Here is a 27,573-nt window from a genome sequence, read left to right as displayed (position 1 = left end):
TGATTGCGATGAACAATGCACCCTTGAGAGCAGCACACAGATTTGAGCCCAAAGAGACAATAGCCGTGAATGTTGTCGGTGGAGCCAGGTGAAAAACACGGACAACGGTGGAAAGGGAGGAAAAATTATCTCATCCTCAGTAATGATTGTGTTGTCTAGTTAATTGAGTTTGTAACCCATTGATGTTCTGTTTCCGAGTGGCGCAGATGCAAATCAGAACTTTGGAAGGCAGGGTCCTCCAACATGTGAGGGGAATAGGGAAACAAAAATATTTTAGTGCATGAAAATAAACATACAAACATTGCCCCCTGAGGTTTTTTTTTTATGCCACGCGCGTTTGTGTATGTGTGCTGTGCAAATTTTTTTGCCATGCATGTCCCAGTCGCGGAAAACTTTGATTGAGACGCGTTATGCGTTGGAGGAGATCGACAGGTTATAAACGATTTCCTCATTCTTCCCAATCCCAGATTCTCCAACAATCTTTCTCATGTGGAAGTCCCCCTTGGCCTTTGTCCATGTCCCACGTTGCTTTGGGGATATGCAGCGCTCCTATTTTGTGTGCAAAAAAAAAAAAAAAAAAAAAAAACTTTACGTTGAATGGATTGACAAGAGGGCAGTCTTTCCAACTTAAGGATCAAAGACGCTTGTTTGCGCGGTATTCGTGCCTTCATGCAACTCTATAAGATGTAGCATTGACTAGGATGTAGATTGTGCAGGGGACTTTATTGTAGAAAAGTGGGTGTGACCATTCGCCATGATGTCCGGGGGGTTTTTTTGTCTGTTGGACGGAGTGATGGTTTGGAAATACAAAAATAAGAGAAGGTCATGATAAACATAATGAATGAATGGGAGAATAAGAGAAGAGAAAGAGAAGAGCGAGCGAGAAGTAAAGAGATTGCGTTTTACTTGCATGCATATAGTCTATCTTCTTATTTCTATCCGAGTCCAATGGTTGCATATCTATTCCTCCTTTTCTATGGTGCAAGTGCTCCAACCTTTCTCCCCCCTTTTATTTATTTATTTTGTAAACTAGGAACATTTCGTGTACCATGTCACCAGCATCACTTTTCTTTTACCCTTCATTGTCTCTTTGTTCGTCTTTTTTCTTTTCTTTTCTTTTCTTTATTTTTTCTTCTGTTCTCTCTTCACACACTCTCTTTCGGTTCTTTTCTTGTTTCGAACATCCTTCCTCTCCTTTCAATTTTTTTTTTTTTTTTTTTTTTTGTAGCTGTTTCTTACTTAAAATTCCATAGTTTTTCTTTCTAATCATAATATAGTCGATTCAAACACTTGGACTTCTCATTCCTGCTCATTCACTTTGTCATTACACAAACTCATCGCGCTTTTCTGCTTCATTCTCCGTCTTTCTCTCTTTTTTTTTTTTTGTTTTTTTTTGTTTTTATACCTTTTCTCACATTTTATATTTTTATTCTTAATTTTATTTTTAATTTTTAATTTTAATTGATTACACATAAAAGAAATATCAGCACAAGTAATGCGTGAGTTCAAATTGGTTGTCCTCGGCTCTGGTGGTGTCGGAAAGTCTGCGCTAGTAAGTTTCGTCGTCAAAGTGTAAATCGGTGAAGGTTTACTTTTTTTTTCTTGTTCCCGTCATCACCTTTGGATATTCTGTGGGTTCTGTGATGCTCTCCATTCAAATATTGAAGCACAGCCTTCAAGAGCCATCCTTCACAGATTGCGAACAGCAGTGTATAAATGTAGCATCTACCGTTTGACAAAGTGAGGATGTCACTTACTCTTCTAATCATTATAATGCTCATACTTTAATGAATGACTGGGTTTCCACGATTGTATAATGGCTTGTGTTTTGGCGGATGTTCTCCTCTCGCGTATGAAGTCAAATGATTGGATCGCCCATTTGTTTGTGTCTTTTTTTTCTTCTTTCTTTTCTTTCCTTATTCTCAGTTGCCAAGGCTTGGGGGAGAGAGAGAAAGAGTGGGATTGTATGTTCAGTTGGATAAGTGTGTAAATGTGTGTGAATTAAAAAGAACAGGGTGATCGTAAAATGAAGGGGATCACAGACCCGTAGATGTTATTCATGCAATGCCCAACAACATTCTGTTGGCATAAACAAATGAAGGGGGTGAGGATTGACCCGAGATTCAGAGATGGTAATAATGAGGACTAAGAGAGGGGTGACTTTTTAAAAAATAAAATAAACCTCAAAGGGGTGCACAGAAAAAAAAAATTGAGAGCAAGCAACACTTACCATGCTTTGGCTCAGCTTAATGAAGGAAAGCTAGCTCTATCTTCATTTTGACAGAAGGAAAGACCACATCGAGAGCAAAAGCGCGGCTCGCACGCACCACTCAGGATTCAGCAAATGTGATTTGTTCTTTGCTATTGCTTTGGGCTCATCCTGTTGCCATTTCTGACCATGCAATCTTATTATAAACTTCTCCTTTGGTTATAGACCGTCCAATTTGTTCAATCAGTGTTCGTAGATCGATACGACCCAACAATTGAGGATTCCTATCGAAAACAAGTTGAGGTTGATGGTCAACAATGTATGCTCGAAATACTCGATACCGCCGGTACAGAACAGTTTACAGCAATGCGTGATCTTTATATGAAGAACGGACAGGGCTTTATCTTGGTGTTCTCAATCACTGCTGCTTCGACATTTGACGAATTAACAGAGCTACATAAACAAATCCTTCGGGTAAAAGATAGCACTACGGTAAGCCTTATGTCGTCATTCACCATTTATCATATTTCAGGCCTTGCAACATGCATCACCGTAGTATCGACATTATTCTTCCCATTTGCCATGTCAACATTCATGCAATGATATGCATACATCTTTCATCTATGGAGATCATGCTGAATATGAATAATAAATTATGAGAGGATTAGAAGGAAACATGGAAACATTTGGCCAAAGCTTCATCATTACAGACGTGGTCAGTTCTCTAAGACGTTAGATATGAAGGAGTAACTGATTTTTTATTTTTATTTTTATTTTTATTTTATTTTTTATTCTTCTCTACGAATTGCAGGTGCCAATTGTGCTTGTTGGTAACAAATGTGATCTAGAAAGTGATCGAAGGGTTGCACGGGAGAAAGGTGATCAACTATCTGCACGATGGGGCCCGACGCCGTATTTTGAGACATCAGCACGAGAAAGGACAAATGTGGATGAGGTCTTCTACGAACTAGTCCGGAGGATCAAAGAGCAGAACCCCTCTCGAGGCGATAAAGGGAAGCGTTCCAAAAAGTGCAAGATCCTCTAGTCAATCATTTTTATTATTGTTATTATTATTATTTTTCTCCTTTCTCTCCGCCAACACTCAAAGGATATCCCAGAAATGCTTCAGACTTGCAATGCCAGCAGCATCATGATTAGGCAAACGTAAATTGATATTAGCATATACAGGACGTTATGGTGCACATGCAAGCCTCCACATAATGAAGCACATCCAGGCACAGATTTACATAAAAAAGGGGAAAACAAAAAAAATGGAAAAATGCCAGAATCGATCATCTTCAAGTTCCAAATGAGGTCTACGTATTAAAATTATTACATTTTTGTAAATTTTCGCCTTGATAGATATACAATGACACATATAAAGCTTTCGCTGAGAACTGAGAAAGAAGTGGTGTTTATGTTTATTGCGACGTTTATATTGAATTCACATTTGCTGGTCCCAATTCGTCCTCTTTATCGGCCCGCTGACACATCTAATTGATAATCAAATACATGTAATAGAAAATTAGAGGAATTCCTATTCTACCACCATCCTCTTCCTATCTTTTTTTTTTTTTTTTTTTTTTTACCTTCTTAAACTTCTTGTACGGAAATTTAGGAGCCGGTTCTATCTCATCCCTCGGAAGGATCCATTCCAAATAGACCCAGAATAAATAGTCAAGGGCGATCATAATGCAAAATAATTTGCCTACGAAAACACCGCAACCATAATAACTAAAAACATTTCAAACATTTGAATTAGATGCTACGTTACTAGGTGCATAATCATTAATTAAAACATAGTAAAGCCAAGAGGAAATAAAGCGAGATATTGTGAGTATACCTGCGAAGTCTTTCAATAAGTGGCGGATCCCTTGTCTGAGAGATGGCGTCATAAACCTTCTCAGTACGTTCAGCCACATTTACCCAGCTATACATCTCCTTGAGTTCATCGTTAAACTTTGCTGGCTGAACTTCCTTTCGTTGAATCATTTCTATGGCTCGATCGAGGGCTTCTACAAGATCTATTTGAAGATAACACGTCAGTATTAGCATATTTTCAAGACAAAAAAAAAAAGAGGTGAAGCTGAGGACAGACCAACTATTTAAACCAATCAGGTGTTTCATTACCATCTTCTTCAGGTTTTGCAAATAAAATCATGTGCCTGGGAAGAACCTCAGGCACACCGCCCACCTTGGTGCTAACGACAAGTAATCCAGCACAAGCAGCCTCAACGATCCCAATACAAAATGCTTCGGTTAAACTGGTGTTTAAAAAAATTTGTCCGCGTACTAATGTCTATGATAGTGATACTGATTAGATTATGGGATACCATAATACACCACATGTAGTACTCGAGTAGCTTTTTTTTTTTTTTATTTTTTATTTTTACTCACATTACGGACTTCATGCGCTTTGATAGATCCCAAAAACTCGACACGATCATGCAGTAGATGCTTTTCACGCATTTGCTCTAGGTCTATGCGTTTAGGTCCATCTCCTCCAATGACAAACCTGACTTTGGAGTATTTGCGGCATATTCTTGGAACGACAGCAACAAGGAGATCCATGCCTTTGCGATATGTTTGTCGCGAGATAACGACGATTGTAGCTTGGAAAAAAAAAAAAAAAAAAAAAAAAAAAAAAATTAGATTCGATTTTTCCTAGTGGCCTAGCACTTCACACGATGCCCATAAAATCATGTCTAATAATCCATTGTTAAAACGTACTGACGTTAGGATCTTGCATACTCGGATCGGGTTTAAATCTCGATGCAATCACTGCATTAGGTATCACAGATACATTCTGAGGTGTGAGCGCAGCTCGAAGAACTGTGTTCTCTTTACTGTTTATGATGCCGATAGTTGACAGGTTCAGGTTAGAAGAGTACGACTATTGGACTAGTGCGGGAGAATAACGTAGATACTATTCTTTGCTGATGTGAATAGATATTGCAATACCTTGTATGGGAAACGCAGACAACGTGATCAATGTCTGAGAGTGTGAATTTGAGGAACTTATTCATGACTATACTGCTTGGATCAGAAAACCCAAAAAGGGAATGGTCTGTAAAGCATGTTTTGAGGCCCATGGTCCGCGCATGAATAATAGCTTCATGACACATGGATGAAAACGCTTGATGACCGTGAACAATTGATATCCTCTCTCGAAGGACAATGGAACGGAAAATGGGAAAGAACCCATAAAGCGTTGGGGGCGATGCAGCTTGGAATACAACAATCATCGGGACATGATATACTTTAAGACCATTGGTGAGACATCGTACTCCAGTCCTACCACCATACGCATGTGTAATGATAATGACCTTGTGCCCACGTTGGATCAGGCGCTGCGAAAGATGATACAAATGGGATTCGACTCCTCCTGCGTTTGGGTAAAAGAAGTCAGAGACCATGCTAGTTGAAGTGTAAGAGGATTGTGGGGGGTACAAAATAACGTTTGATATTCCGCATGTGCTGAGTTTGCATGCTTGACCATCATCAATGTAATTGCACGTTGAATGTGCTAGGCTAATGGCCTGCTTACCAAATATTGTAAGGCATCCTGTTAAGAAATTGCAATGAACTGCTTCTTGGTGTTCTCTTTATGTCTTCCTGATACAGTCGCTGATATGGCTAGTGTAAGTTGTTGAAAGAGTTAACCTTTGTCAAGTGCCAGATAAACCGCCCTTAAGTCTTCCATGATCAGGTTCTTCTACACCTTCCCAAAGACCCAAATTGTAATGGAGGAGAGGAGATCATCAGCGAGATCCTCCTAAAATAAAATCAAGTCACCAGGCAAGATTTAAACAATGCGGTAGTTGCTCAGTTTAGTATCTCTTTTTCTTACATTGAAGGTCTTTGGGTCTCTACTTCAAAATATGAAGTCGAAGTTGCTATCCTTAGTTTACTTGCAAGTGGCTTGGATCACTGATCTCTTTTTCGACGAAGGCTTCACGCGTATTCAACTTCTTTCTCTCAAAACACAAGGAGCAGGAAGAGACGCTGGGAGCAATCCACCATTTCATTATTCCAATCCTATGGCGCCCACTATGCCTGAACGTAAAACAACCATCAACAAGGGCGGCAAAGCTGCAGTGACACCTGCATCTATAGATGTTGTCCTTGAAGACTCCATCAATATTGTACGAATGATTTTGCTTGTAATCGCATCCTGCTACTCTTTTTAAGTTCTGAAAGTGGTCATAACTTTTCTAATTTTTTATTATACTAATATATACTATATAGACAGATAAGGACATTGCTTTTGAGGAGGATTTGCTAAGGAACCCCTACTCATTGAGGCATTGGATGCGATACCTGGATCACCATGAAAGCTCACCGATTGCACAGAGATTTATCGTTTATGAGAGAGCAGTTAAGGAGCTACCAGGATCATACAAACTATGGAAGGCATACCTTGACCAAAGAAAGCAGCATCTCATCAAACGTGGCCTTCCTTTTGTCAAGGCTCAGGATGAATGGGAAAGCGTTGATGATTGTTACGAAAGGGCTCTGGTCTTACTTCATAAGGCACGGGAAAAAAAAAAAAAAAAAAAAAAAAAAAGAGCTTATTGAGTTAAGCGCTTGAGTTGTTAAGTAAAAGCTAACATTCCCCTCCTTTTTTTTTTTTTTTTTTTTTTTTTTTTGCACTCCCAGATGCCTAGGATCTGGATCGATTATCTAGAGCACCTCATGGCGACGCCTAGGATTACGAAGACGAGGAGGACGTTCGACAGGTCATTGAGAGCTCTTCCTATCACTCAACATATTCGGATCTGGGGTCTTTATTTGAGTTGGGCGAAAAAAATTGGTGGGGAGACGGCACTAAAAGTTTATAAGCGATATTTGAAGGTGAGTTGCTTCTATCCATTCCCACAATTGAAGCGATTAAATTCAACAGTTGATACTCAATCCCAATATCTTGTTTTCATTTTAGTTGGAGCCAAATCACGGAGAAGACTACGTTGACCTTTTGAATTCAATGGAGCGTTATGACGAGGCAGCTTCTCGACTCTGTAAGATGATTAATGACGAAAACTTCCAGTCTATGCATGGGAAGTCTCATTATCAATTGTGGCGTCAGCTGTGTGATATTATCTGCACCCATCCCAAGGATATAAAATCGCTCCCAATCGAGAAGATCATTCGCAGTGGTATCAGGAGATTTACGGATCAAACAGGTCGTCTCTGGAACGATCTTGCCAAATACTGGATCTTACTTAACCATTTTGAAAAGGCTAGAGATATATATGAGGAAGCTATTACATCCGTAATGACTGTCCGCGATTTTACGCAGGTTTTCGACGCCTATGCAGAGTTTGAAGAATCTGTGATCAGCGCTAAAATGGAAGCAGCAGAAATAGCAGAGGCCGAAGGCGAGGAAGTGGACCAAATTGACTTGGACATGCGTTTGATGAGACTCGAGCGTCTTATGGAACGGCGCCCATTTTTAGTCAACGAGGTCTTGCTGCGTCAAAATCCCAACAGCGTTCATGAATGGCAAAAACGCGTCGAATTGTGGGGCGATAACTCACAAAAAGTCGTGGAAACATATACACAAGCTGTGACCACTATTCATCCCAAAAAAGCAGACGGAAAATTCAACACGCTATGGATCAACTTTGCCAAGTTTTACGAAGAAGGCAATGATATTGTATCTGCAAGGACTATATTTGAAAAGGCTGTTAAAGTCAACTATAAAACCGTTAACGATCTGGCGGATGTCTGGTGCGAATATGCAGAAATGGAACTCAGAAAGGAGTAAGTTTTTTTTTAAGAAAAGACATTAGTACGAATTGTCAAGTAGGTCAAATCTGACTTGAGGTTGGTTGAAATTCGGTGATTAGGAATTATGATGCTGCGCTTCAAGTCATGGGACGGGCCACAATACCGCCCAAACAAAAGAATATTGCATTCCATGACGAGGTAATGTCACGCAACATTGTTTTATTATTATTATTGTTGCTATTGCTGTTGCTGTTGCTGCTGTTGCTAATGCTTGATATTTTCCTCCACAGACATTGCCTGTGCAGATCCGTGTCTACAAGTCGTTGCGCTTATGGTCATTCTATGTTGATCTGGAGGAATCAATTGGAACTATTGATTCAACAAAAGCTGTGTATGATAAGATTTTGGAACTCAAGATTGCAAACCCTCAAATCATTGTTAATTATGCGAATTTCTTGGAGGAGAACAAATTTTTCGAGGACAGCTATAAGGTTTACGAGCGTGGCATTGACCTATTTGGATACCCCATTGCATTTGAGCTTTGGAACACATACTTACTCAAATTTATTAATCGTTATGTAAGTTGGCCAGGTGTTTTTCGTTTAAATCAAGGCTTAGCTTGATACACTGAATATTTTTGTCTCACAACAACAACAACAACAACAACAACAACAACAACAACAACAACAACAACAACAAAAAAAAAAAAAAAAGAAAAAAAAAGAAAAAGAAAAAGAAAGCTAATTTGGAGAATGACTATTGCTTGTAGGGCGGAACTAAACTTGAGCGTGCCAGAGATCTATTCGAACAGGCATTGGATAAGATGCCTGCCAAGTATGCGAAGCCTCTCTACCTTATGTATGGCGAGCTGGAAGAGACGCATGGGCTTGCGCGCCATGCAATGAGCATTTATGACCGTGCTACTAAGGCTGTCGCATCTGAAGATAGAGCGGATATGTACCACTTCTACATCGCCAAAGCAGCCACAATGTTTGGTGTCACATCAACGCGTGAAATCTACGAACGTGCTATTGAAACTCTTCCAGACAAGGATGCTCGTATGATGTGTATGCGCTTTGCGGAGATGGAACGCAAGTTGGGCGAGATTGATCGTGCCAGAGGTATCTTTGCACATGGTAGCCAATTTTCAGATCCTAGGGTAAGTTGCTATATGCCTTTTTTTACTAAACAAAATGTTGAGACGATGAGCAGGTATTTTAACGATATGAAAATTCATGTTGTGTTTAATAATGGATAATAGATTGCGTCAGATTATTGGCAAGCATGGCATGATTTCGAGGTACAGCACGGAAACGAGGATACATTCAAGGAGATGTTGCGTATCAAACGCAGTGTGCAGGTCAAATTCAACACCGATGTTAGTTATATCACGGCACAGATGCTTCAGACTCAAGAGGGGCTCAAGGTCGGTGGCACAAGTGGTGACGCTATGCAGACTCTAGACCGCATGACATCCGGAGGTCCTGGTGAAATGAATTTTGTCAAGTACGTTATACGCTTTAATGGTCGAAAAGTTACTTTGATTTTTCTGAGCAATGACGCTAACTAGTTATTTGTTTGTTGTTATTACCAGGTCAAAAGCACATTCAGTTCAGGCGACACATGGCGATGATGTCAAGTCTTCAGAATCTACAGCACCAGAAGTACCAGCTAACCCAGATGAAATTGCAATTGATGACGATGAGGATTTGTGAAATCTGAGTTGTGAGATAGAGTAAACTGATTTTTTGCATAACACTGACAAACAAAATTAATTAATGCTGATTTTGCCTATTATTATGTTGTGTAAATATAATAATGGTATTTTTTTTTTTTTTTTTTTTTTTTTTTTAAAAAACGAATGTGAAATAAGAACAATTGATAAGTGATATCACTCTCTATCCCAATGCAATGCGGGTTCAAAGAATGGAGCACCAATTAAGCTTCTTTTGGCTCCAAATGGCGTGCCTTCTCGATTGCCTCTTCGATACCATAGCAGAGAGCTCTTGCGAGAATAATGTTTTCTTGCTCATTAGTCACAGCAGGATTCTCAGCAAATAACCTGAAACCTAGCTGTACGACGCGACCATGGCTCTGAATGGGTGCTGGGTCAATTCTGTAAAGCATCTCCAAAGGATCAGTGCGCATAGGGGTATGTTCCACAAACATTGGACTTGAGGAGACCTTAACAGCGCGTTGCTCCTCACTCACAGTCAAGACTTGCTCACAGGCCATCAAGAAATGCAGATACAACGTCGCATGCGATGAGTTAAAGAAGCAGCCGTTGTTCCTGAATTTACACTTGGTCATCTCCAGGAGATTACCAATGTCGCTGTCGGATTCCAAAAATGCAAAAATATTGAGGATCGACTCCAAGCAAGCCAATGCCCATGCCAGATTAACGCTTGTCACTTTTGCAAGACCTATTAGCCAATGAAGGATAATACAGAGGGATTTACCGTATAATGGTTAACAACAGCAGCAACAAAGACGATGCAGATATACTGTAAACCAAAGTTGTAGCAAAATTTCTTACATAAGAGACGTAGCATTGTGGTGACAATGCCGGCAACTTGGTTTTTCCAGATACCATTCATCCAACGGATACTTTCTTTAGGACAAGACTGAATGACGCGGAGTAATAGCCTCGCAGGGACCAGCGAGAACTCATTTTCACTTGACATAGCGTTAGTAGCAGCTAATGTATGAATCCAGCTCAGAAACGCACTTTGAGTGATCAGCTGAAGTGAGACCTTTGGAAGTGACGAGGCGTAAAATAGGATCTAGATGATTGTCAAAAGAAAAAGAGCACTTGTAAGAGTCAAATATTACAATACATAATGCGGTCTAGAAACAAGCGGAAATAATCACGAGACTAAAATTAATGCGCGTGGAATAAACTATACATACCTCGATGACAATCTTCTTAGACAAAGGCTCGCCCAACTGTGAATTGAAAAAGGCTTCCAACAAGTCCAAAACATAGCGGCGTTTGAACAATTTGTAATCTTCAGGGGTCTTGATTGATGCAGCCAAAAGTCGGAGCATCCAAACGCGCTCCTTCCGATGATGCTCTGAAGAAGAGTTGAATAAGCTATAAAACATAGGGATATCCTCCAAATCAATCGTGGGACGCTGTAGACAAAACTTGTTGACGTGTGGGTACATAAAGTGATCAGGCCTTAAAATTATAGCTACAGCGTGCGCAACAAACGATGTAATCGCGGCAGGAATTCGAGGCACCTTATCATCCTCGCGAACGGTAATCGAGTTCTTGAGAGCATCCAGTAGTAGAACAAGCTGATTTTTCTCTCTAATCGTTGTATTCTACATGAAGAGTAAAAAAGAAGGAAAGAAAGAAAGTGTTAACAGATCGTTTAGTTTTTTTTTTTTTTTTTTTTTTTGGAACTGAAGAGAAAACAGCTTACTGAAAGGATAGTATAGAAATCGTCCAACAAAGAGTATGCTGCAAGACGCATGTTCTTGTCAATTGAGGACAGGGCAACAATGATCATGCCCAGCCCATTCCTCTCAATTAGACGGCGACAATCCAGTAGGTTCCCAAATGCCATGTATGTGCCAAACAGTGGTAGTATAAAGCAAGGATCATAGATGGGTGCTTGTCTTTGTTTAAGGATTTCTTTGCAGTAATCGCTCTTGGTTACCATAGGAGCAGTGCACTCTAATTCACGATCGAAAGGGAAGTGAATCACTGAGACCATCATTACGCTAGGATCGATCAAATCTAAACTCTCGTTGATCATGCCTTGTCCAAAAAGAGCAGTAGAAGCTTTCGTGTTTTCAGCAGCTGAGCCCCAGAGTGGCGCTCGATTTGAAATCGATCCAGAAATTTGAGTCTCTGTGATCCTAAGAATGGTGAGAATAAGCTGATCTGCAACAGTGGTCGATGCGGAATAAGCAGAGAGTAGTGTAACGAGGAACCCAGCCTTGCAACAAGCTTTGGGCTCGAGACTGGTTAGGGTATAGATTAACTCAATAATTGCAAGCCGGTCCTTTTCATTCTCTGGTACAATATGCTTAGTGGTGGGGGCCGTAGGCATAACAAGCGAAGAAAACTGTCGATGTTTGAACAGGGTCTGGAGTATTTGTGGTAAGACTGAACTCTGGACAGTCTTTTTTTTTTTTTTTTTTTTTTTTTTTTGGAGGAAAAAAAAAAAAAAAAAAGGTGAGTTGACAAGGCCACAGTGTCATGCATTTTTACCAAGTTCTGATCAAATAATAATGTTTTCAGGTAGCATACCTCTGCATAATAATGCTTAGCCAAGGATGCAACGAATCGGACAAGCTCTGCGTTGTCTAATGCCTTCTCAATAGCGAATGAAACTAGCTCGAACAAAATCTTTTGATCGATGGTCATCTTGCGTATCATGACATGCTTCTCAAGAACATCATAAAGTCGATCGCAGACTGGTTCTAACCATTCTACATCCCCATTCTTATCCAGTATCATGATCAGCTGAATAGCAACTTCTTCAAACCATCGGGCAATTTTATCCTGTCTGTCCAGCTGATCTTGATTGCCTTCAAGGTCATTCGTACTATCGAGAAGAGAGTTCAAAATGAGTATACTATCAAGTCCGACGCGGGGGATTTCCCCAATAAGTGTCCACACAGATGAAATTTCGTGCTTGTTCGATTTTGTCGTGAGTGAAATAAGTACTGCAGCCGTTTCCGCCGCCACTAGAGTATCCTGAGAGTTGAAGGAAGAGTTGGCGATACGCTGGATGAGCAAAGGGAGCAACAATGATCTTAATGTCTCCATGGAATGACGATCCTGTTCAGTTATAGAAGAAGACCACTTGTAACATCCATTCACACAGTGTGAAACCCTCTTCATATACGCATGCACTACCATGAAAAAGCCAGGGTCTTCCCCCGAATATTGTGTGAGATGCCTGGTCGGGTTTAAGATAGACTGAACAAATTGTTCACGAAAAGCCCTCGACGTAGTAATCAATATGGCCAAGATGGTGTATCGCTTCAAGTTTGGATTGTTCAGAATGAAATCAACCAGTGATATGTCAAGTGACAGAATTGTAGGTCTCTCTAAAGAATTCAGCGCTCGGTCGAATACACCAGAGACCGATAAGTCTTGAGAGCCAAGGGTCGCTGCCATGGCGTTTGGCCAAAGGCATCCGCAGAGCACATCCAAAACAATCCTATCTAAATCATCGGAAGGTTGCTCTCTCCAAAGCCTCAAGAGCGCAGCTGTTGATTGTGTTGGAATTACACAGGCCGATCCCGCTTGTTGCGTCAAGTGCTCAAGAATGGTCGAGAGCAGCGCGTTGAAGGTGGCAGTGGTAGAGAACACAGTCTGATGATGCAGCGTGAGAAGTAACTGGAGAAGGATCATCAAGTCGGATGTGCTGCACATGAATGCGAGTTTTGAGAAGTATCTGACAGTCTACGTTACAGAAAAACAACAATCAATAAAATTTGCATAAAGAGAGTAAATAAAAGAATCCTCCAATTAACCTACCTTCGAGTTCAGAGCATGTGGGCCTAATTTCTTCGTATTCTCGAGCTCATGCGTGACAAGTTCAACGGTCTTGTGGACATAGTAGCTGGAAGCGTTATATTCTATAGCACCAGTTTTATTGTTGGCAGTGATCGTTTCTGTCTTGTTACTTGTAACAAGAAGATCAACCACTCGTGTATCCAGTACGTCCATACACCCATATGTAGTCAGATTGTCTGATAAGCGATAGAGATATAGCTCACGAAGAATGTAATGGTTCCACAGATAGCTTTTCAATTGCACGTATACATCCTCAGTGGCTTTACTGATGTCTAGCAGGCAGTCTAGCAATGAGAAGCATGTGTGAATAGCACTCTCATCAGCATCTCCCACTTGAATCCAGGATGAAAGGCGACGAATGATGAGACCACATATAAGGCTATAGTGCCTAGCCTCCGCTTCCATGAGATTGTGTGTTAACAACTTTTTTACAAATCTATTCGAAATCATAGATGCCGATGCGTTGTTGAAGAGAATTCTAAATGGAAGCCTTCTTAAAAATGTATAAACGATATCCTGCTCCCCTTCGTATGAATCATTCAAGTTTTTGATTGAAGAAATATCTGGGAAATCATAGATTGACCCTGCAAAGGGGAATCTTGTTTGAATATAGTCCATCAAGCATTCTATGAGCCTTTCATCAGCCCCAACGTAATTAATCAGACGCTTGAAGTTGATAGCCACCACTCCAGCGCTCTGATTCTGCAGTTCTGAAACAAATTTTGAAATGCCATTTGGGTCCAATAGCTGATCCAGAGAGGCGTTGTCACCCTTAAGGAACCCTTTTTTGCCGGTAGACTTTAAAAGAGGCCTCTCTTGAAGGACCTCCAAAGTTATGGCGAGATATTCCAACGCACCAAGCCTCCTGATTGCACTTCTTTTCTCTAATTTGAGTTTTTGAATCGTTTCTAGCTCTTGTGTCGAAGGCTCCTGAATCCTATTAAGGGTTTCGAGAGCAAGAGCCGATGTTCTGTTTTGGTACAAAACCAATTCAGGTATTAGTCTATGAAGAAATGCTGCAATCGAGCGAGCAACAGCCTTGGAGGTATCCTTAGTATAAGCATGTTGAAACTGCTCTATAATAGTCATTATTAAAGGACTAAACGACTGGTTGAAGTCTTGACGTTGAGACGCCGCAAGGCTCCATGCGATTTTTTCCAAGTTTCCTTGGATTTCAACATCACCAGTTCTTAATTCCTCTCGTAGGGCCTTAAGGATCGCCAAAGATCGATCGACATACTTGTAAGGTGTCCTCAGGCAGCGGGCGACACAGTCATCAAAAAACTGAAGGAATAATATCTGATCAGAAGCAAGTTCAGGTCCACTGTAGTTGGAAGCAGGAATGGAATCAATCCATATCATGGCTTCCGAGGGGTCGTGTTGGAATAATATTGATTCGCCAAGGAGTTTAGAGATAAGACGCCTTGTCAACGATTTGATTTGGGAGTGAGCCGTCGTGAGAAAGAGATTAATTAATTTGAGAAGATGAGATGAAGATCCATCCTGTGCCTTGTTGGACCAACGGAAGTCATATAGCGTTAATAAAAGCTCTATCAAATGAATTAATGTCCCTGCTTTCATTGTAGAAAAGTCTGAAGGAATGACTTTTCCAATATCAAACTTGGATTCGTTGACTGCTTGAGGAAGGAACTGCTGATAATATTTGATGAGGCGCAGGATCCCATTATTGAAAAGATTATGTCGGGTTTTCTCTTCCTCATCTGCGTCAGAGAGTGATATTGATTGAATTCCATTATGGAGAGAGATGATGATTTGGATATCTGGAACGCGTCGGCGAAGCTCAGCAACAAGAAGCGTGATCGCTCCGGCCCATTGCTGTGCTGGTTTTTCAGAGGGCTTAATATTCATGGATGTATCATTCCTGTCTATCAGCCCGTTCGATGTCAGTGTCTCTCCAGCATCGCTCGAGAGTGCCTTTACTGCAGACTCCATAACAGCGATCACTTGCTCCATCTTCTGAAAAGTAGCTGCAAGTTGAACCATGGTGAAATACCGAACCAACATGCTGGTATGCTGCAAACCTTTGCTGAGTATAGTCCTGTTGGCAGTTGTCGGAAGAATATTTTCGATAATGATCGAGAGAGGAGGAGGATGAGAAGCAAAGAGTGCTGTGTGTTGCAAGTACAAGTTTGGCACCGGGATCTCCGTGATTTTATGAAGCAATGTCATGTTGGCTAACCACCTTGCAGACAATCGTGGTTCCAACTGTAGATTTGACTTTTGCCAGAACCTATATATAACCAATGCAAACTGTTAAATACCGATTTCAGTCTTTAAAAACAAAAGGAGAGGAAATAAAATAAATCACTCAACATACAATCGGACCAGCTCTGGGCATGCTGTCAAAATAGACACGGTAAGTCTCTGCTGGAGGATATGCTCTGTAGGTCGAAGGTGCGTGAGAAGTTGTGAGAGAGTTTTGTTGAAAACATGCTTTGCTCCTTCACCAGATTTCTCAATGGTGCTTGTCTTCAGAGTATTAGGCGGGTACCAAGCTGTGTCTCGGAAGCAGATACCGACGCCAGGCGTCGTGCAGAGCGCCATCATAAACTCGTGAATTACTTGCGCTACGGTTTGATCAGAGCCAGGGGCTACTTCCGTTCTATTGTATAGTTTCAATAGATTCACAAGAAAAGATGTATTGAAAAAACTGATTTTCACCGTCCTTGATATATCATTGTCCATGACGATACTATTTGTAAGAACAGTGAGAACCTGCTTGACCAGTTGGAAAGAATCATTCGGAAGGTCCTTCAGTGCTGTTTGAAACAAATCTGGCATTTCCAGAATTTCCTTCTTTACCGTAACATCCCCTCGGACAAAGAAAGCTAAAAGGAATTGAATATATAATGTCCTTGTGTCTAACCAGAACGATATTGTTTTAAAATATCAGCGGCTAAGTCTCATCTTGACATTTGAGTACGAAATAGATGTGATAAACGGATTTTTTCTACAGTGCTTCAGACTTTCCCAATGCCTCCAACGTACCTGTTTTACTTGCTTCGTCACTTTCCTTACGGCGCTGATTCTTGAACTTTGACAGCGCTTTCAGGCCAAAGTTAAAGCCATCTTTAAGCTCTTTTGTTGTCGAATGATGTACATGGTTCATGGCTGTCAATAGTCGTAGGGTAGCTTGGACAGTGTTTTGGCGTCCCGATGAGAGATTTTTGTAGATTGCAGTCATACGGCTCTGATTTTGTAGGATCGATCTTGTTATCTTAATAGCGTATGTACGATAGAGGGCTGTGTTACACTGATGGATAAGTTTAGAGAAAACTTCAACAATTGAAGCCTCAATCTTGCGCACATCGTGTTGCTGTTGCCATTCCCAGATCTTGAAAAGCTGAGTACACTCTGAAAACTCCTCAACATATGCATACACAACAGCAAGCGATTTTGTGGCCTGTAAACTTTCAATAGGGTCACTTGAGTTGGGCCGAACGTTCAGCTGCTGTCGAAGACGCTTCAACCCTAAATATTATCCGTTGTCAAATACTTAAAATTTATTAAGTTGCATACCTCAAATACTTGGATAGCTGAATATTGAACAATTATGTCGACATGCCTATATATATCAGCTCCTCCTTCAAGTCAGCAAGAGCTTTGAAAAGTTCATTCTTGTCTTTGTACTGTATCTTGGCCTCCATTCCTGTACTATTGAATGAGAATGAGAAGTTAGCCCGTTTTTTTTTTTTTTTGTTGTTCAGTGACTGCTACTACAATATGTTCACGTGACTCAATTTTAATCTGCGATGGTGTATATCCAAAACGGGGTTGCCGTTTTCTGAAAAGCTTTTACAGATGCAAGTTGATAATATATTTTTTTGAGAGCCATTACTCCTAACGTCATGGAAAGATATGAAGATATGGTATCTCCTAAAAATCTATTTTGCCGTTCAATTGAGTCGACCACATTTTGGCTGAGTTTAATACACTGAATGTAACAAAGAGTATATGTAAACAAATAAACAAAAAAAATTACATCTCTTTCTTGCCTCTCTTTCGTCCTCCTATCCTTTTCTCTCCCCACTTTTTTATTCTTCTCTTCCACTCCTGTCCTTTCCTGCGACTTTGTCACCATGTTGCGCACCCTTACTCTTTCCAAGCCTTTGGCCGCCACCCTAAGCAAGGTGAGCCTCATTCTACACGATTCATCTTGATCACAAACATTACGCTTTTCCATCTCTTCTTGATGTTTCAAAAAAAAGAACAACATTCAGTGTCGACTAACATTGAGATCACAACATTTGTCACAATAGATGGGCCCTCGTGCCATGAGCACTTCTGCCTCCACCATTGTGCCTCAGGGTCAGGACGTAAGTGTATAATACGTTGCATATGGGATCTTAGATCAGATCTAATTTCAGACCTTGTAAATACTGTCGCAGCTACATAACGGAATTTTGAGATATTGGAAGGCTGACTAGTGCTGATTTTTCACGAATACATCAGATTCCAAACTCGAAGCTTGGAGGCCGCTACACTGTCACTCTGATCCCTGGTGATGGTATCGGTCAGGAAACTGCCTCGGCTGTCAAGACCATCTTCAAGGCTGCCAATGTGCCTGTTGACTGGGAGCAATTTGATGTCTCTGGGTATACTTCTGCTGATGATACCACTTTTAAGCAGTCGGTCGAATCCCTTAGACGCAATAAGGTCGGTCTTAAGGGAATCCTCTATACGCCTGTCTCCTCCTTGGGCCACTCCTCCTTCAACGTCACGATCCGCAAAGATCTGGATATGTATGCTTCTCTGGTTCTCTGCAAGAACATTCCTGGCTATCCCACCCGCCACGAAGGAGTTGACTTCGCCATCATTCGTGAGAATACTGAGGGCGAATACTCTGGTCTCGAACACCAGTCGTACCCTGGAGTTGTCGAGTCCCTCAAGGTTATCACTCGCACGAAATCAGAGCGCATTGCTCGCTTTGCCTTCGATTTTGCCCTCCGCAATGGCCGCAAGAAGGTTACCTGCATTCACAAGGCCAATATCATGAAGTTGGCTGATGGTCTCTTCCTCAAGACCTGTCGTGAAGTCTCCAAGGAGTATGCCAGCTCCGGAATCAAGTTTGAGGATATGATTGTCGACAATGCTTCTATGCAGTTGGTCTCTAAACCTCAACAATTTGATGTCATGGTTATGCCTAACCTGTATGGAAATATCGTCTCTAATGTTGGTGCCGGTCTTGTTGGCGGTCCGGGTATTGTTCCCGGCTGCAACATCGGCCGCGAGTATGCCATGTTTGAGCCTGTAAGTTTTATACAGGCGTTGCTGAATAATCAATATCCTTTTTTTTTTTTTTTTTTTTTTTTCTCCTCATCTAACATTGCTTAACAACACTCTTTTGTGATGTCTAGGGCTGCCGTCACGTCGGAAAGGACATCCAGGGACGCAATACTGCTAACCCCTCAGCCATGGTTCTCTCATCGGTCATGATGCTTCGTCACCTCGGTCTCGATGATTATGCTAACAAGATTGCTAACGCCGTTTCCAAGACTATTTTGAGCGGCGCTGTCAAGACTCCTGATATGGGTGGTTCCAACACTACCACCGATTTTACCTTCGCTATCATCTCTAACTTGTAAAACATTTGCTATTCATTTATTACACTCCTAAAACTTATCCAGAATTGTTTTCACGCTCTCCTCTCATGTCATAATAAAGCCCTCATTTGAACCATACATGCTCTCTTCATCCAAGAATCTTCGCTAAGCTGATCACTGAGCCAAACTTTGGTAATTCCGCTGCGAAGTTTACATCTACAACTTCCACTGGGCAATGTTGCTTGTTGAATTTGACTAAAAGAAAAAATACTCGACCTGACAGTAGGATAAGAGATACCGTCTCACTCTCTAAACCATAGTGTAATTGCAAATAAAGGTCTGGTTTGCTGACATTAAATCGTGATTCTTTCCCCTGGCGAACAAACTCCAAAATATTTGATTTTGCTTTAAATAGTTTTTAGAAGCGCTCTATCTGTATTCCTAATCCTATCACTTTCATTTCTTTATCCAACAGGTGTCCCCCAGTTTACTTGGCATTGAGAGTAGCCTGGAGAGATTCAAGGACTTCGACCTCAATCTTGGCAGCAATCCTCTCTTCTTCAGTGGCTCCAGAGTTGGAAAGGCGCTGGGCCTCGGCAAGATTATGGCGGACGGCCTATCACGCAACATTGGGAAGGGGGGGTTGGTACAACGAGCAGGCAATGAAAATAAAAGGTTTATCGAAATCATATGTAACGTACCTCGGAACTGAAGTCCTCAACGGGAAAAGCCTCAATGGCGTTGATGTTAAGGCTGGAGTCAGGGTTCATGGTAGCAAAGCCCCCAGAGACTAATGGAATGAAAACATTACAATAGCAGAAAAAAAAAATCAGCGCAGAACTCCAAATATGTTTGCATCCTTAGATCCTTTCTGACGTTATAGATTGTCTGGTCGAGTGGGTTCCATGAAGCAGCATCCAATTGTTTAAGTATGGTCATATAGGCTCTGTGACTACCCGGCGGAATCAAGATTGTCTGTTTATCCGAATGCTATCTAGGTGTAGTAAAATTGAATTACCAAAGAATTTCTTAGAGCCAGTAGCCTCGAGAACTTCAACAAGACCTGGGCGAAGCTGCTCAATGGATGGCACGTGGCTAGCAAGGATACCCATGTCGCCGGAGACAGCAGCAATGTTGACTTGAGTAACCGAGACATCCTTGTAAATGGTCTGTGATGTACATTTCGCAGTGTTTCTGGTTAATTTAGTTGAATGAAAGGAACATTCTCCAGATTGATCTAAACCAGATGAATAAATGAATATTCTAAATGTCTAGAATTCATCCCGATTTAATTACCTGGTGAGGGACAGCAAAGGTCAAACGGAGGCCAGTAGCGGCAGCCTCAGTGGCATAGGAACGAACTGCAAAAAAAATACAAGCATGAATGCAGTATGTTAGATTTAAATGAAAGAATATTGTCCACGCGAGAACTTGTTAGTGATTAGTGCACGTAAAAAAAGAAATAATGCAAAAAATGAAGCTAATGTAGATTTGAAGAATAGAATGGTCTAAGAAATCGCTTGGCGTCATAATGTCAAGAATACAATGTTTGAATGTGTGGCGTTTGTCGAAAAGCTTTTTTCTTTTTTTGAAGAATAACAGTGAGGAGGAGTGATTGAGGAGTGATCACAGGCAGGAAGAAGAAATAGAAAAGGGATTATCAAGCTAAAGCATACCCATACGCACAGGGCGGACAGCACGAGCAGTGCGGGCAAGGAAGTTCATGATGTAGGAATTGATTTGAAGAGTGGAGAAGAGGCGAATGTAATGTGATGGGATTATTGAACTAATTATGATCCTCTTTCTCATACTTTCTCTAAATGCAGTCCGTAGATGCCCGGTGTGGAAAATCAATGTTAAGCCACATTATTTATTATTCAACAAACGCACAGACATTTATAAGTTGGTCGCGAACTCTTATATTTTTTGAATACTCTCCCAATTGTATTGACAGCCAATTGACTCGCTTGTTGCAAACATCACGTAGTGAGATACCACCAAACCAATTCAATTATCGTTTTTGGATTAAAAATATATGGGGCTGTGACCAAAATGAAATGGGCGCTGTATTTTTGATCCGGTGGCATGAATACACGGGTTCTGACTCAGCCCTCTCTCTCTTCATATTTACTGCATATATTCTGTTGGGATCCATCTTAGCCCTCTCTCTCTTTCTTCATTTATACTGCATTTATTCTGTCGGGATGTAGGTCCTCAGCCCAATAATTCTGCCTAAACCTTGGATTCCACAGCCCAATAATTCTGGTTGTTAAATTTCCCTTTTAGAGTTTGTGGACCGTTTTTTAACCCTTTGTTTTTCGTATTAAGGCTCTCTCTTCCTTTCTCTCTTTCTCTTTCTCCAAGTCTTTCATTCGTCTCCATTCACACATTCAAACAATCAATGTCTTCATTCTCATCTCGCTCTGCAACTCCTCCTCAGGCCACTAGTATTGTCGCTGCCAAGGGCTGGACACCTACATCGTGGCAATCAAAACCTGTCAAACAAGATGTTGACTACCCGGATCAGGAACATTTGCGCCGAGTTTTGGAGAAGATCGGGCGACTTCCTCCTATGGTTGTCCCCAGTGAGGTATTCACATACTCTTTTTTTTTCCTCACTTTTATTTTTTCTCTAAAGGTGTCTCTTTCCCCATTCAGAAGGAATTGACCAGCCTAGTAAAGGCAATAAAAAAGTCAGCTTTTTAACTTTCATGTGATTTATTACTATTTTGATCCAGATCCTTCGCTTACGCCGGCAATTAGCCGATGTAGCCATGGGAAAGGCTTTCTTGCTTCAGGGAGGGGACTGTGCTGAGCTCTTTGATTACTGCGCTCAGGTTAGTTTATACCCAATCATCATATTGCGTGCTTCGATGCTTTAAGTTTAATGACTCGTTTTGGTCACAAAATTTAAAATATGCATTATTTTATCAATCAATCGCCTTTTAACTGACAAGGCTGCGCCTCATCATTGTTTATCATGATTTGACATGTGTCATAAATAGAGCCCTATAGAAGCAAAGCTGAAAGTACTGCTCCAAATGTCCTTGGTATTGGTCTGGGGCGCACGTATGCCTGTCGTTCGTATTGCACGTATGGCTGGCCAGTATGCAAAGCCTCGCTCAAAACCTACAGAAGTGCATGAAGGAAAGACCATTTTAAGCTATCGTGGCGATAATGTTAATGGATATGACCCTTCTGACCGTACTCCTGATCCCGAACGTCTTCTTGGGTAAGCAATAAAGCTACGGAACTGTATCTTACCTCGTATATTTCCTGACTCTGACGCTGGCTCTCTTGTATAGGGCTTACTTCCATTCGGCTGCAACTTTGAATTACGTGAGATCCATCCTCTCAGGTAAGAAGTAACACTGTACTGATAATAAGATTGACTCTAGAGATCATGTGCTAGAGCTATAGGATTTTAATGGAGTTATTTTATTGGTACTCGTCATCATTAGAGGGTTTCGCCGATCTCCATCATCCATCTAATTGGAACCTGCACCACGTCAAATCACCCGCTCTTCGACAGGAATATCAGGGTATAGTCGATAGGTTGACCGATGCTTTGGATTTCATGAAGACCATTGGCGCTGATCCCAATAATGGACGCTCTCCGACTGGAATTTCCCCCAGTACCCTCAATACTGTTGACATATTCGCCTCACATGAGGGCCTTTTGTTGGAGTACGAGCAAGCTTTGACTCGCCTCTTGGCTGATCCTGAGAATCCAACTCAAATGAAATACTACAATGTCGGAACTCATTTTATTTGGATTGGCGACCGCACGAGACAACTAGATGGTGCTCATATTGAATATTTCCGAGGAATTGAGAACCCTATTGGTGTCAAGTGTGGTCCCAGTATGACACCAGACGAACTTATAGACCTTTTGAACATCTTGGATGCGGACAAGCAGCCCGGTAAAGTGACACTTATCACACGCTACGGTGCTGAACACATTGACAAACATCTGCCTGGACATATCAGAGCCGTACAAGACTCAGGGCATATTGTTGTTTGGGCTTGTGACCCTATGCACGGAAAGTAAGTCTTATAATTCAAAGCATTACCTTAAGTATTTTGATTTTTTGGTGCTTGATTTTTTGGTGCTGACAGCTCCTTCCTGAATCCAATACACGAAACTTAGCACAAAGCAATCAGTATCCGGCGTCAAAACAAGGCACTTAGTTGATATCACTAGAGAGCTATCAGTGGCAATCCGTATTCATAAACAGCTAGGATCTCATCTTGGAGGCGTTCACTTTGAGCTTACAGGAGACCGCGTTACAGAGTGTGTGGGCGGTTCCATGGAATTGTCGGACGCTGAGTTGCTGGGGCGTTATGAGACACAATGCGATCCTCGTCTCAACTACGAACAAGCACTGGATATGGCATTTTTGATCGCAAGATATCAAGAAAACCAGCGCGGCTTTAGTGGTATGATGTCTTTATAAAGTGCGCTGATCTTAACAGTATCTTAACATTGGATGGCTTTCGACTTTGGACTGCGTTTTACATGAACTTTATTTGCAAAGATAGTGACGTTAAAGTTAAAAAAATGAATAAATGCGTCAAACTCAATTAAGTGCACATATACATGTCATATGGCAATGTTATTTCGCCGTCGACTTTTCGAAGCGGCGGTAATTACATTTAAGTTGTCACACCAACAAATATAAATAAGCTATTTTGCTTTCTTTTTTTTTTGCGATCCTCTTCACTTCACACGAAACAAGCTTGATATTCTACCACATTATGGCTATCTTAGATTTCGACAAGGACAACGATAAGTCCATCTCGTTTCATTTCCACTCACCGGAAATGGGGCCTGAGAACCAACCTCTTTATTATTCCACACCAGAACAGCCTGCAGGTAAGGTGAAAATCTTATACTCTGAATTTCCATCGGCTCCTTTCTTAATGTCTAATTTGTGATATTGCCGTCTATCATCAAATTTGCTTATATTACAAAAATAATTATAACATCATATTCGTAGTTATCACTGGTCATGTTGAGTTTCGTTCTGTCAAGCCAACTAATGGAAGCGACATCACCATATCATTCGAAGCAAGAGCAGAGTCAAAATGGACAGGTGTGTGCATGGTTAAAAAGCAGTATGGACCTTGACTTTGTGTTATATTCTCGCTCGTGTATCATGCGTAATACAAAAACTGATACTCATTCTGGACATAACATATCTCATTGTCACATAAAGAGCACTATGGTCAATCATCCGCGAGCTTCCATCAGATTTCACGCTTCCAAGAAAAGACTTGGAACGCTCCATTGAACCGAACCAATCCAAAGACTATTGCCCCTGGCGTAACACGCTATGACTTTGAAGTACAACTCGACCCAGGATTACCGCCTTCCATTCATGGTCAACGGGGTTGGTTCCATTATCGCTTCAAAGCACACATTAAACGCGACTTTCCTCGGCGGGACATGGCGGTAAAACAGCTGGCCTGGGTCTATAGTAGTTCAATTAGAGCTGATGAGCAACCCCAACCTAGACTCTATAGGGAGGTCTTTAATGATGTGATGCCATTTAGCTGTACTCTACCATCCAATGTTTTATACCAAGAGCAATATGTTCCCTTGACAATTCAGTTTGAGCCTTTCCGAGACAATAGCATTTTCAAAGATCAGAAGCTGATAGTGATGAGCGCTTGTGTAAAGCTGAAACAATATACGACTTTGATGGAGAGGCATAAGCTGTTCACAAAAAAGAGAAAGGAAAAAAAGGACATATTCAGTCTTTCAATCCCAACTACAGAATGGCCACAGACAAGCCAAGGATTCACAAAGACTATCACAGTAAAGCTACCCGGTGCAAGGCAACTTGCAGCTTCGATCGAAAGTGATCCCCTAATCAAGAGACATTGCCTAAAGTTGATCATGATGGTACGGACGAATACAATAGCGGAAAGGGATGCTAAGGAGCTCCGGATAGAAAGTAAGTTGATGGACACCACCAGTCAATGATGCTTTTAATAATATACTATGTATAAGGCAACTGAGATTTGTTTTTCCGTCTTAATCATCTTCGTTTAGTGGATGTTAAGGTTACCTCGCCTCGACCAGAGCATCTCCAAGATACAAGACAGCATGACGACTCGACATTTATAGCCCCACCACCTTATCAGGATCTGGATAGTGACGATGATGTTCAGAGTGATTCGAAGCCACCTCCTTTCCGTCGCTCCTCATCTTCGTCAAGTGACTCTCGATCATTCAAAGATTTTAGCGCAGATATCAAGGATCCTTCTGGCCTTTAAAGTTTTTTATAGGATAACAACGTAGATGACCCTTGATTTTAGAAGCATCGAAAACAGCACAATCTTGGCCCAATCATCACCGAAGGAGCAATCTGGTGCTTGGGAATACATATATATCTATGTAAACTCTAGTCTAACTATTCTAACTATTAAATTTTCTTGCGCCCTCCCTATACTACTGGCTTCTTGTTGCTCTGGCCACGGGTCGACGCTGTATTCTGATTAAGACTCGACCCTGTGCCTGTCCTAATACTTGTGTCTATGTCTGGTCTTGTGCTTGTGTCTGTCGCTGATATTGCTCTTTGATGTATCCAAGGAGACTGTTCCTCCGCATCCACAGGCTGAAAGTGATGCAGCCGTTCTTGTCTGAGTGACCACGAATAGTATTATATACATTATGCGCCGCCATTACATTGCGATGAAAATATGTTTGACACAATACAAGCAACTTGTCCAACAAAGTCTTCACAGGATGGATGATTTCTTGGGCGTATAAACTCCTTGACCGCCATCCATATAGTCAAATAAACGCCTCCAAAGAAAGATCGATCCAGCCAGAGAAAGCAATCTTAGATGTTGAAAAGAATAGGAGAATAGATCAGCAAACACTGAAGCTGCACAAATAAAATGATTATCATCACCACTGTAATTGAGGCTGCGAAATAGTATTGGTGTATATGCTTATGCCACCCTTGGTTTGTGAGTTCTGTTGCTCCTATATCTTGTTGCCTTCTCTTGATGTATGTATCCGGATTGGTAATTGCTGCTTAAAAATTGTGGGAGTAGGTTTCGCTTTGCTGGGTGCTGGGTCTGTTGAAATTATTGGAGTGTGGTTTAAATTAATTCTCTTGTGTGAGAATGTGTTGAGGGGATGTAACGTGGTGATGAGAAAAAATCAAGTCCTTGGTAACACAGCATGACCGATAAATTCATCTGAATATATTGTTAGAGTCTATGCGTCCAGGAAGCACTTGTGATCACAGATTGGTTTCGGAGAGTCCATACGGGGCCCTATCTTCCATGTATGCTAAACTATCATGCGACTTGTCTTTTTCTGGTGTGTTTCCCTTTGTCGAATGAAAAGATGAATGTGTGAACTGAGCCCTCAATTCCTTTTTAGTTCCTCAAACAACTGATCGACAGAAGACATATTCGCCGGTAATGAACCACATCATTGAAATTAAGAGATTTGCTTTCACAAAAATATTTGACTGACTACAAACACGACACAAAACAAAAAAAATGATGCCATAAATATATACAACCCTGTAATGTTTTGTAACTATGGATGACAAGGAGATTATAGATTATTTTTATTATTGTTGCCAGGCGAAAGACTCTTATTAAGGCCCCACCATATAATGTCCTGACCCATGAATAAAAATGGACGTGGCCTTAAGGTGCTCTCTTAAGCTTCGGTAATATGTAGCAGTAGGGCTATGCGCGTGATGAGGAACCTACGGAAGAGACACCCATCCCAAACTCCATCTTTGAGCTATTTATCATACGAAAGCCTATCGTCGCAGCGTAAGCGCCAGAATCGTGGGAACCAGCAAGCCTATATTCCTTTGGTGAGCGATCACAACTACGGTTACATACACAATGACAACCGAACAATCATCTTTAATATTTAAACAGAGAGAGTGGAACCGTTCGCTATAGGCCACAGGAGTAAAAGCAAATTTAGACTAGTTTGCAGTCACAAGGTAGCTTAATGCTACACGATGCCACCGCTGCATCGTCGTATCATCGTATCATCGCCATCATCCCCACCAAAGCGCGTACCGAAAAGAAAACGCGCTAACAAGAAGGTCCATCGGAGACAAGGAGAAAGTATATAAAGGGAAGATATCCGAAGGGTAACACTAGTAAGATATGTCTTCATATGTCGCCTTAAAAGCAACTCAAAGGGTCTGAATCCGTCGCGGCAGTAACAGGGTTACAAAGGGGTTTCTTAGTAGTGTCTGCAAAGCGCCCGAGACAGCAATGGTAGGGGAGATTGACGAGTCTAGGAGAAAGAAGTTAAATCCCGTGGTCAATCCACAGCTGGCTAGATTGATTTAGAAAGGTAGAGTCCATGGCTTAGAAATAGCTACTGTTCCTTTACTGTAGAGTCAGATAGAGAGCAGAATAAAGTTCTGCTATTTTGAGTAGCTTAATTCGTGATCTACCCTTTTAGTTATGTTCTGCGAGACTCCTGATGTAGGGATTGCCTTTCCCTTCAATAATAGCTTCTTCAAGGCTATCCA

At 41.3% G+C, this 27,573-nt stretch overlaps 8 protein-coding genes across 8 annotated transcripts; 5 read left to right on the top strand and 3 right to left on the bottom strand.

Moving 5' to 3' along the window:
• The first annotated feature begins 1,377 nt into the window (after positions 1–1,377).
• BCR41DRAFT_354864 (small GTPase superfamily) lies at positions 1,378–3,610 on the top strand. Its single transcript, XM_022024409.1, has 3 exons — positions 1,378–1,552; positions 2,435–2,701; positions 3,021–3,610. The coding sequence occupies exons 1-3, from the start codon at positions 1,496–1,498 to the stop codon at positions 3,252–3,254; spliced, it is 558 nt and encodes a 185-aa protein (XP_021880909.1). The 5' UTR covers positions 1,378–1,495; the 3' UTR covers positions 3,255–3,610.
• On the bottom strand, positions 3,608–5,829 carry BCR41DRAFT_354861 (phosphatidylinositol N-acetylglucosaminyltransferase GPI3 subunit). Its single transcript, XM_022024408.1, has 8 exons — positions 5,757–5,829; positions 5,171–5,626; positions 4,940–5,055; positions 4,607–4,821; positions 4,340–4,508; positions 4,053–4,233; positions 3,799–3,943; positions 3,608–3,702 (listed from the first exon to the last, which is right to left on the bottom strand). The coding sequence occupies exons 1-8, from the start codon at positions 5,771–5,773 to the stop codon at positions 3,643–3,645; spliced, it is 1,359 nt and encodes a 452-aa protein (XP_021880908.1). The 5' UTR covers positions 5,774–5,829; the 3' UTR covers positions 3,608–3,642.
• Positions 5,830–6,090: 261 nt separating this feature from the next.
• On the top strand, positions 6,091–9,654 carry BCR41DRAFT_377948 (pre-mRNA splicing factor Syf-1; the record flags this gene model as incomplete). The annotated part of the gene is made up of 9 exons (XM_022027128.1): positions 6,091–6,372; positions 6,458–6,742; positions 6,869–7,063; positions 7,149–7,972; positions 8,059–8,137; positions 8,230–8,517; positions 8,709–9,098; positions 9,201–9,445; positions 9,534–9,654. The coding sequence occupies 9 exons, from the start codon at positions 6,091–6,093 to the stop codon at positions 9,652–9,654; spliced, it is 2,709 nt and encodes a 902-aa protein (XP_021880907.1).
• A 167-nt stretch (positions 9,655–9,821) lies between these two features.
• BCR41DRAFT_354857 (ribosome 60S biogenesis N-terminal-domain-containing protein) lies at positions 9,822–17,151 on the bottom strand. Its single transcript, XM_022024407.1, has 9 exons — positions 17,065–17,151; positions 16,488–16,970; positions 15,817–16,360; positions 13,440–15,729; positions 12,201–13,364; positions 11,368–12,072; positions 10,850–11,266; positions 10,476–10,722; positions 9,822–10,362 (listed from the first exon to the last, which is right to left on the bottom strand). The coding sequence occupies exons 1-9, from the start codon at positions 17,144–17,146 to the stop codon at positions 9,878–9,880; spliced, it is 6,417 nt and encodes a 2,138-aa protein (XP_021880906.1). The 5' UTR covers positions 17,147–17,151; the 3' UTR covers positions 9,822–9,877.
• A 355-nt stretch (positions 17,152–17,506) lies between these two features.
• Positions 17,507–19,399, top strand: BCR41DRAFT_354855 (mitochondrial NAD-dependent isocitrate dehydrogenase subunit 1 precursor). Its single transcript, XM_022024406.1, has 3 exons — positions 17,507–17,815; positions 17,952–18,749; positions 18,857–19,399. The coding sequence occupies exons 1-3, from the start codon at positions 17,759–17,761 to the stop codon at positions 19,082–19,084; spliced, it is 1,083 nt and encodes a 360-aa protein (XP_021880905.1). The 5' UTR covers positions 17,507–17,758; the 3' UTR covers positions 19,085–19,399.
• A 14-nt stretch (positions 19,400–19,413) lies between these two features.
• Positions 19,414–20,771, bottom strand: BCR41DRAFT_354854 (ATP synthase delta mitochondrial). The gene is made up of 5 exons (XM_022024405.1): positions 20,719–20,771; positions 20,339–20,403; positions 20,061–20,211; positions 19,744–19,832; positions 19,414–19,658 (listed from the first exon to the last, which is right to left on the bottom strand). The coding sequence occupies exons 1-5, from the start codon at positions 20,765–20,767 to the stop codon at positions 19,530–19,532; spliced, it is 483 nt and encodes a 160-aa protein (XP_021880904.1). The 5' UTR covers positions 20,768–20,771; the 3' UTR covers positions 19,414–19,529.
• Positions 20,772–21,210: 439 nt separating this feature from the next.
• Positions 21,211–23,633, top strand: BCR41DRAFT_354850 (phospho-2-dehydro-3-deoxyheptonate aldolase, class II). The gene is made up of 6 exons (XM_022024404.1): positions 21,211–21,632; positions 21,781–21,879; positions 22,048–22,274; positions 22,348–22,400; positions 22,504–23,089; positions 23,193–23,633. Exons 1-6 carry the CDS (start codon positions 21,444–21,446, stop codon positions 23,497–23,499), a joined length of 1,461 nt encoding a protein of 486 aa, XP_021880903.1. The 5' UTR covers positions 21,211–21,443; the 3' UTR covers positions 23,500–23,633.
• Positions 23,634–23,753: 120 nt separating this feature from the next.
• BCR41DRAFT_354848 (hypothetical protein) lies at positions 23,754–25,773 on the top strand. The gene is made up of 4 exons (XM_022024403.1): positions 23,754–23,918; positions 24,043–24,138; positions 24,262–25,002; positions 25,101–25,773. Exons 1-4 carry the CDS (start codon positions 23,801–23,803, stop codon positions 25,322–25,324), a joined length of 1,179 nt encoding a protein of 392 aa, XP_021880902.1. The 5' UTR covers positions 23,754–23,800; the 3' UTR covers positions 25,325–25,773.
• Positions 25,774–27,573: the final 1,800 nt, after the last annotated feature.

This window comes from Lobosporangium transversale, assembly GCF_002105155.1.
Source record: "Lobosporangium transversale strain NRRL 3116 chromosome Unknown BCR41scaffold_21, whole genome shotgun sequence".
Lineage (NCBI taxonomy): Eukaryota > Fungi > Mortierellomycota > Mortierellomycetes > Mortierellales > Mortierellaceae > Lobosporangium > Lobosporangium transversale.
The sequence above is the reverse complement of the archived record's forward strand: the minus strand, read 5'-3'. Positions and strand labels throughout refer to the sequence as shown.

Coding starts and splice junctions, on each gene's coding strand:
- BCR41DRAFT_354864 (XM_022024409.1), top strand. CDS start 1,496: ATGCGTGAGTTCAAATTGGTTGTCCTCGGCTCTGGTGGTGTCGGAAAG. Junction 1,553..2,434: donor GTGTCGGAAAGTCTGCGCTA/GTAAGTTTCGTC, acceptor CTTTGGTTATAG/ACCGTCCAATTTGTTCAATC. Junction 2,702..3,020: donor GGGTAAAAGATAGCACTACG/GTAAGCCTTATG, acceptor TACGAATTGCAG/GTGCCAATTGTGCTTGTTGG.
- BCR41DRAFT_354861 (XM_022024408.1), bottom strand. Junction 4,822..4,939: donor TATGCAAGATCCTAACGTCA/GTACGTTTTAAC, acceptor TTTTTTTCCAAG/CTACAATCGTCGTTATCTCG. Junction 4,234..4,339: donor TGCAAAACCTGAAGAAGATG/GTAATGAAACAC, acceptor ATCTTCAAATAG/ATCTTGTAGAAGCCCTCGAT.
- BCR41DRAFT_354857 (XM_022024407.1), bottom strand. CDS start 17,146: ATGGAGGCCAAGATACAGTACAAAGACAAGAATGAACTTTTCAAAGCT. Junction 16,361..16,487: donor TGACGAAGCAAGTAAAACAG/GTACGTTGGAGG, acceptor CGTTCTGGTTAG/ACACAAGGACATTATATATT. Junction 13,365..13,439: donor CACATGCTCTGAACTCGAAG/GTAGGTTAATTG, acceptor TCTGTAACGTAG/ACTGTCAGATACTTCTCAAA.
- BCR41DRAFT_354855 (XM_022024406.1), top strand. CDS start 17,759: ATGGGCCCTCGTGCCATGAGCACTTCTGCCTCCACCATTGTGCCTCAG. Junction 17,816..17,951: donor TTGTGCCTCAGGGTCAGGAC/GTAAGTGTATAA, acceptor CGAATACATCAG/ATTCCAAACTCGAAGCTTGG. Junction 18,750..18,856: donor AGTATGCCATGTTTGAGCCT/GTAAGTTTTATA, acceptor TGTGATGTCTAG/GGCTGCCGTCACGTCGGAAA.
- BCR41DRAFT_354854 (XM_022024405.1), bottom strand. CDS start 20,767: ATGAACTTCCTTGCCCGCACTGCTCGTGCTGTCCGCCCTGTGCGTATG. Junction 20,212..20,338: donor CCTTTGCTGTCCCTCACCAG/GTAATTAAATCG, acceptor TGTACATCACAG/ACCATTTACAAGGATGTCTC. Junction 19,659..19,743: donor TTGAGGACTTCAGTTCCGAG/GTACGTTACATA, acceptor GTTGCGTGATAG/GCCGTCCGCCATAATCTTGC.
- BCR41DRAFT_354850 (XM_022024404.1), top strand. CDS start 21,444: ATGTCTTCATTCTCATCTCGCTCTGCAACTCCTCCTCAGGCCACTAGT. Junction 21,633..21,780: donor CTATGGTTGTCCCCAGTGAG/GTATTCACATAC, acceptor ATTTTGATCCAG/ATCCTTCGCTTACGCCGGCA. Junction 21,880..22,047: donor TCTTTGATTACTGCGCTCAG/GTTAGTTTATAC, acceptor TGTCATAAATAG/AGCCCTATAGAAGCAAAGCT.
- BCR41DRAFT_354848 (XM_022024403.1), top strand. CDS start 23,801: ATGGCTATCTTAGATTTCGACAAGGACAACGATAAGTCCATCTCGTTT. Junction 24,139..24,261: donor AGCAGAGTCAAAATGGACAG/GTGTGTGCATGG, acceptor TGTCACATAAAG/AGCACTATGGTCAATCATCC. Junction 25,003..25,100: donor TAAGGAGCTCCGGATAGAAA/GTAAGTTGATGG, acceptor ATCTTCGTTTAG/TGGATGTTAAGGTTACCTCG.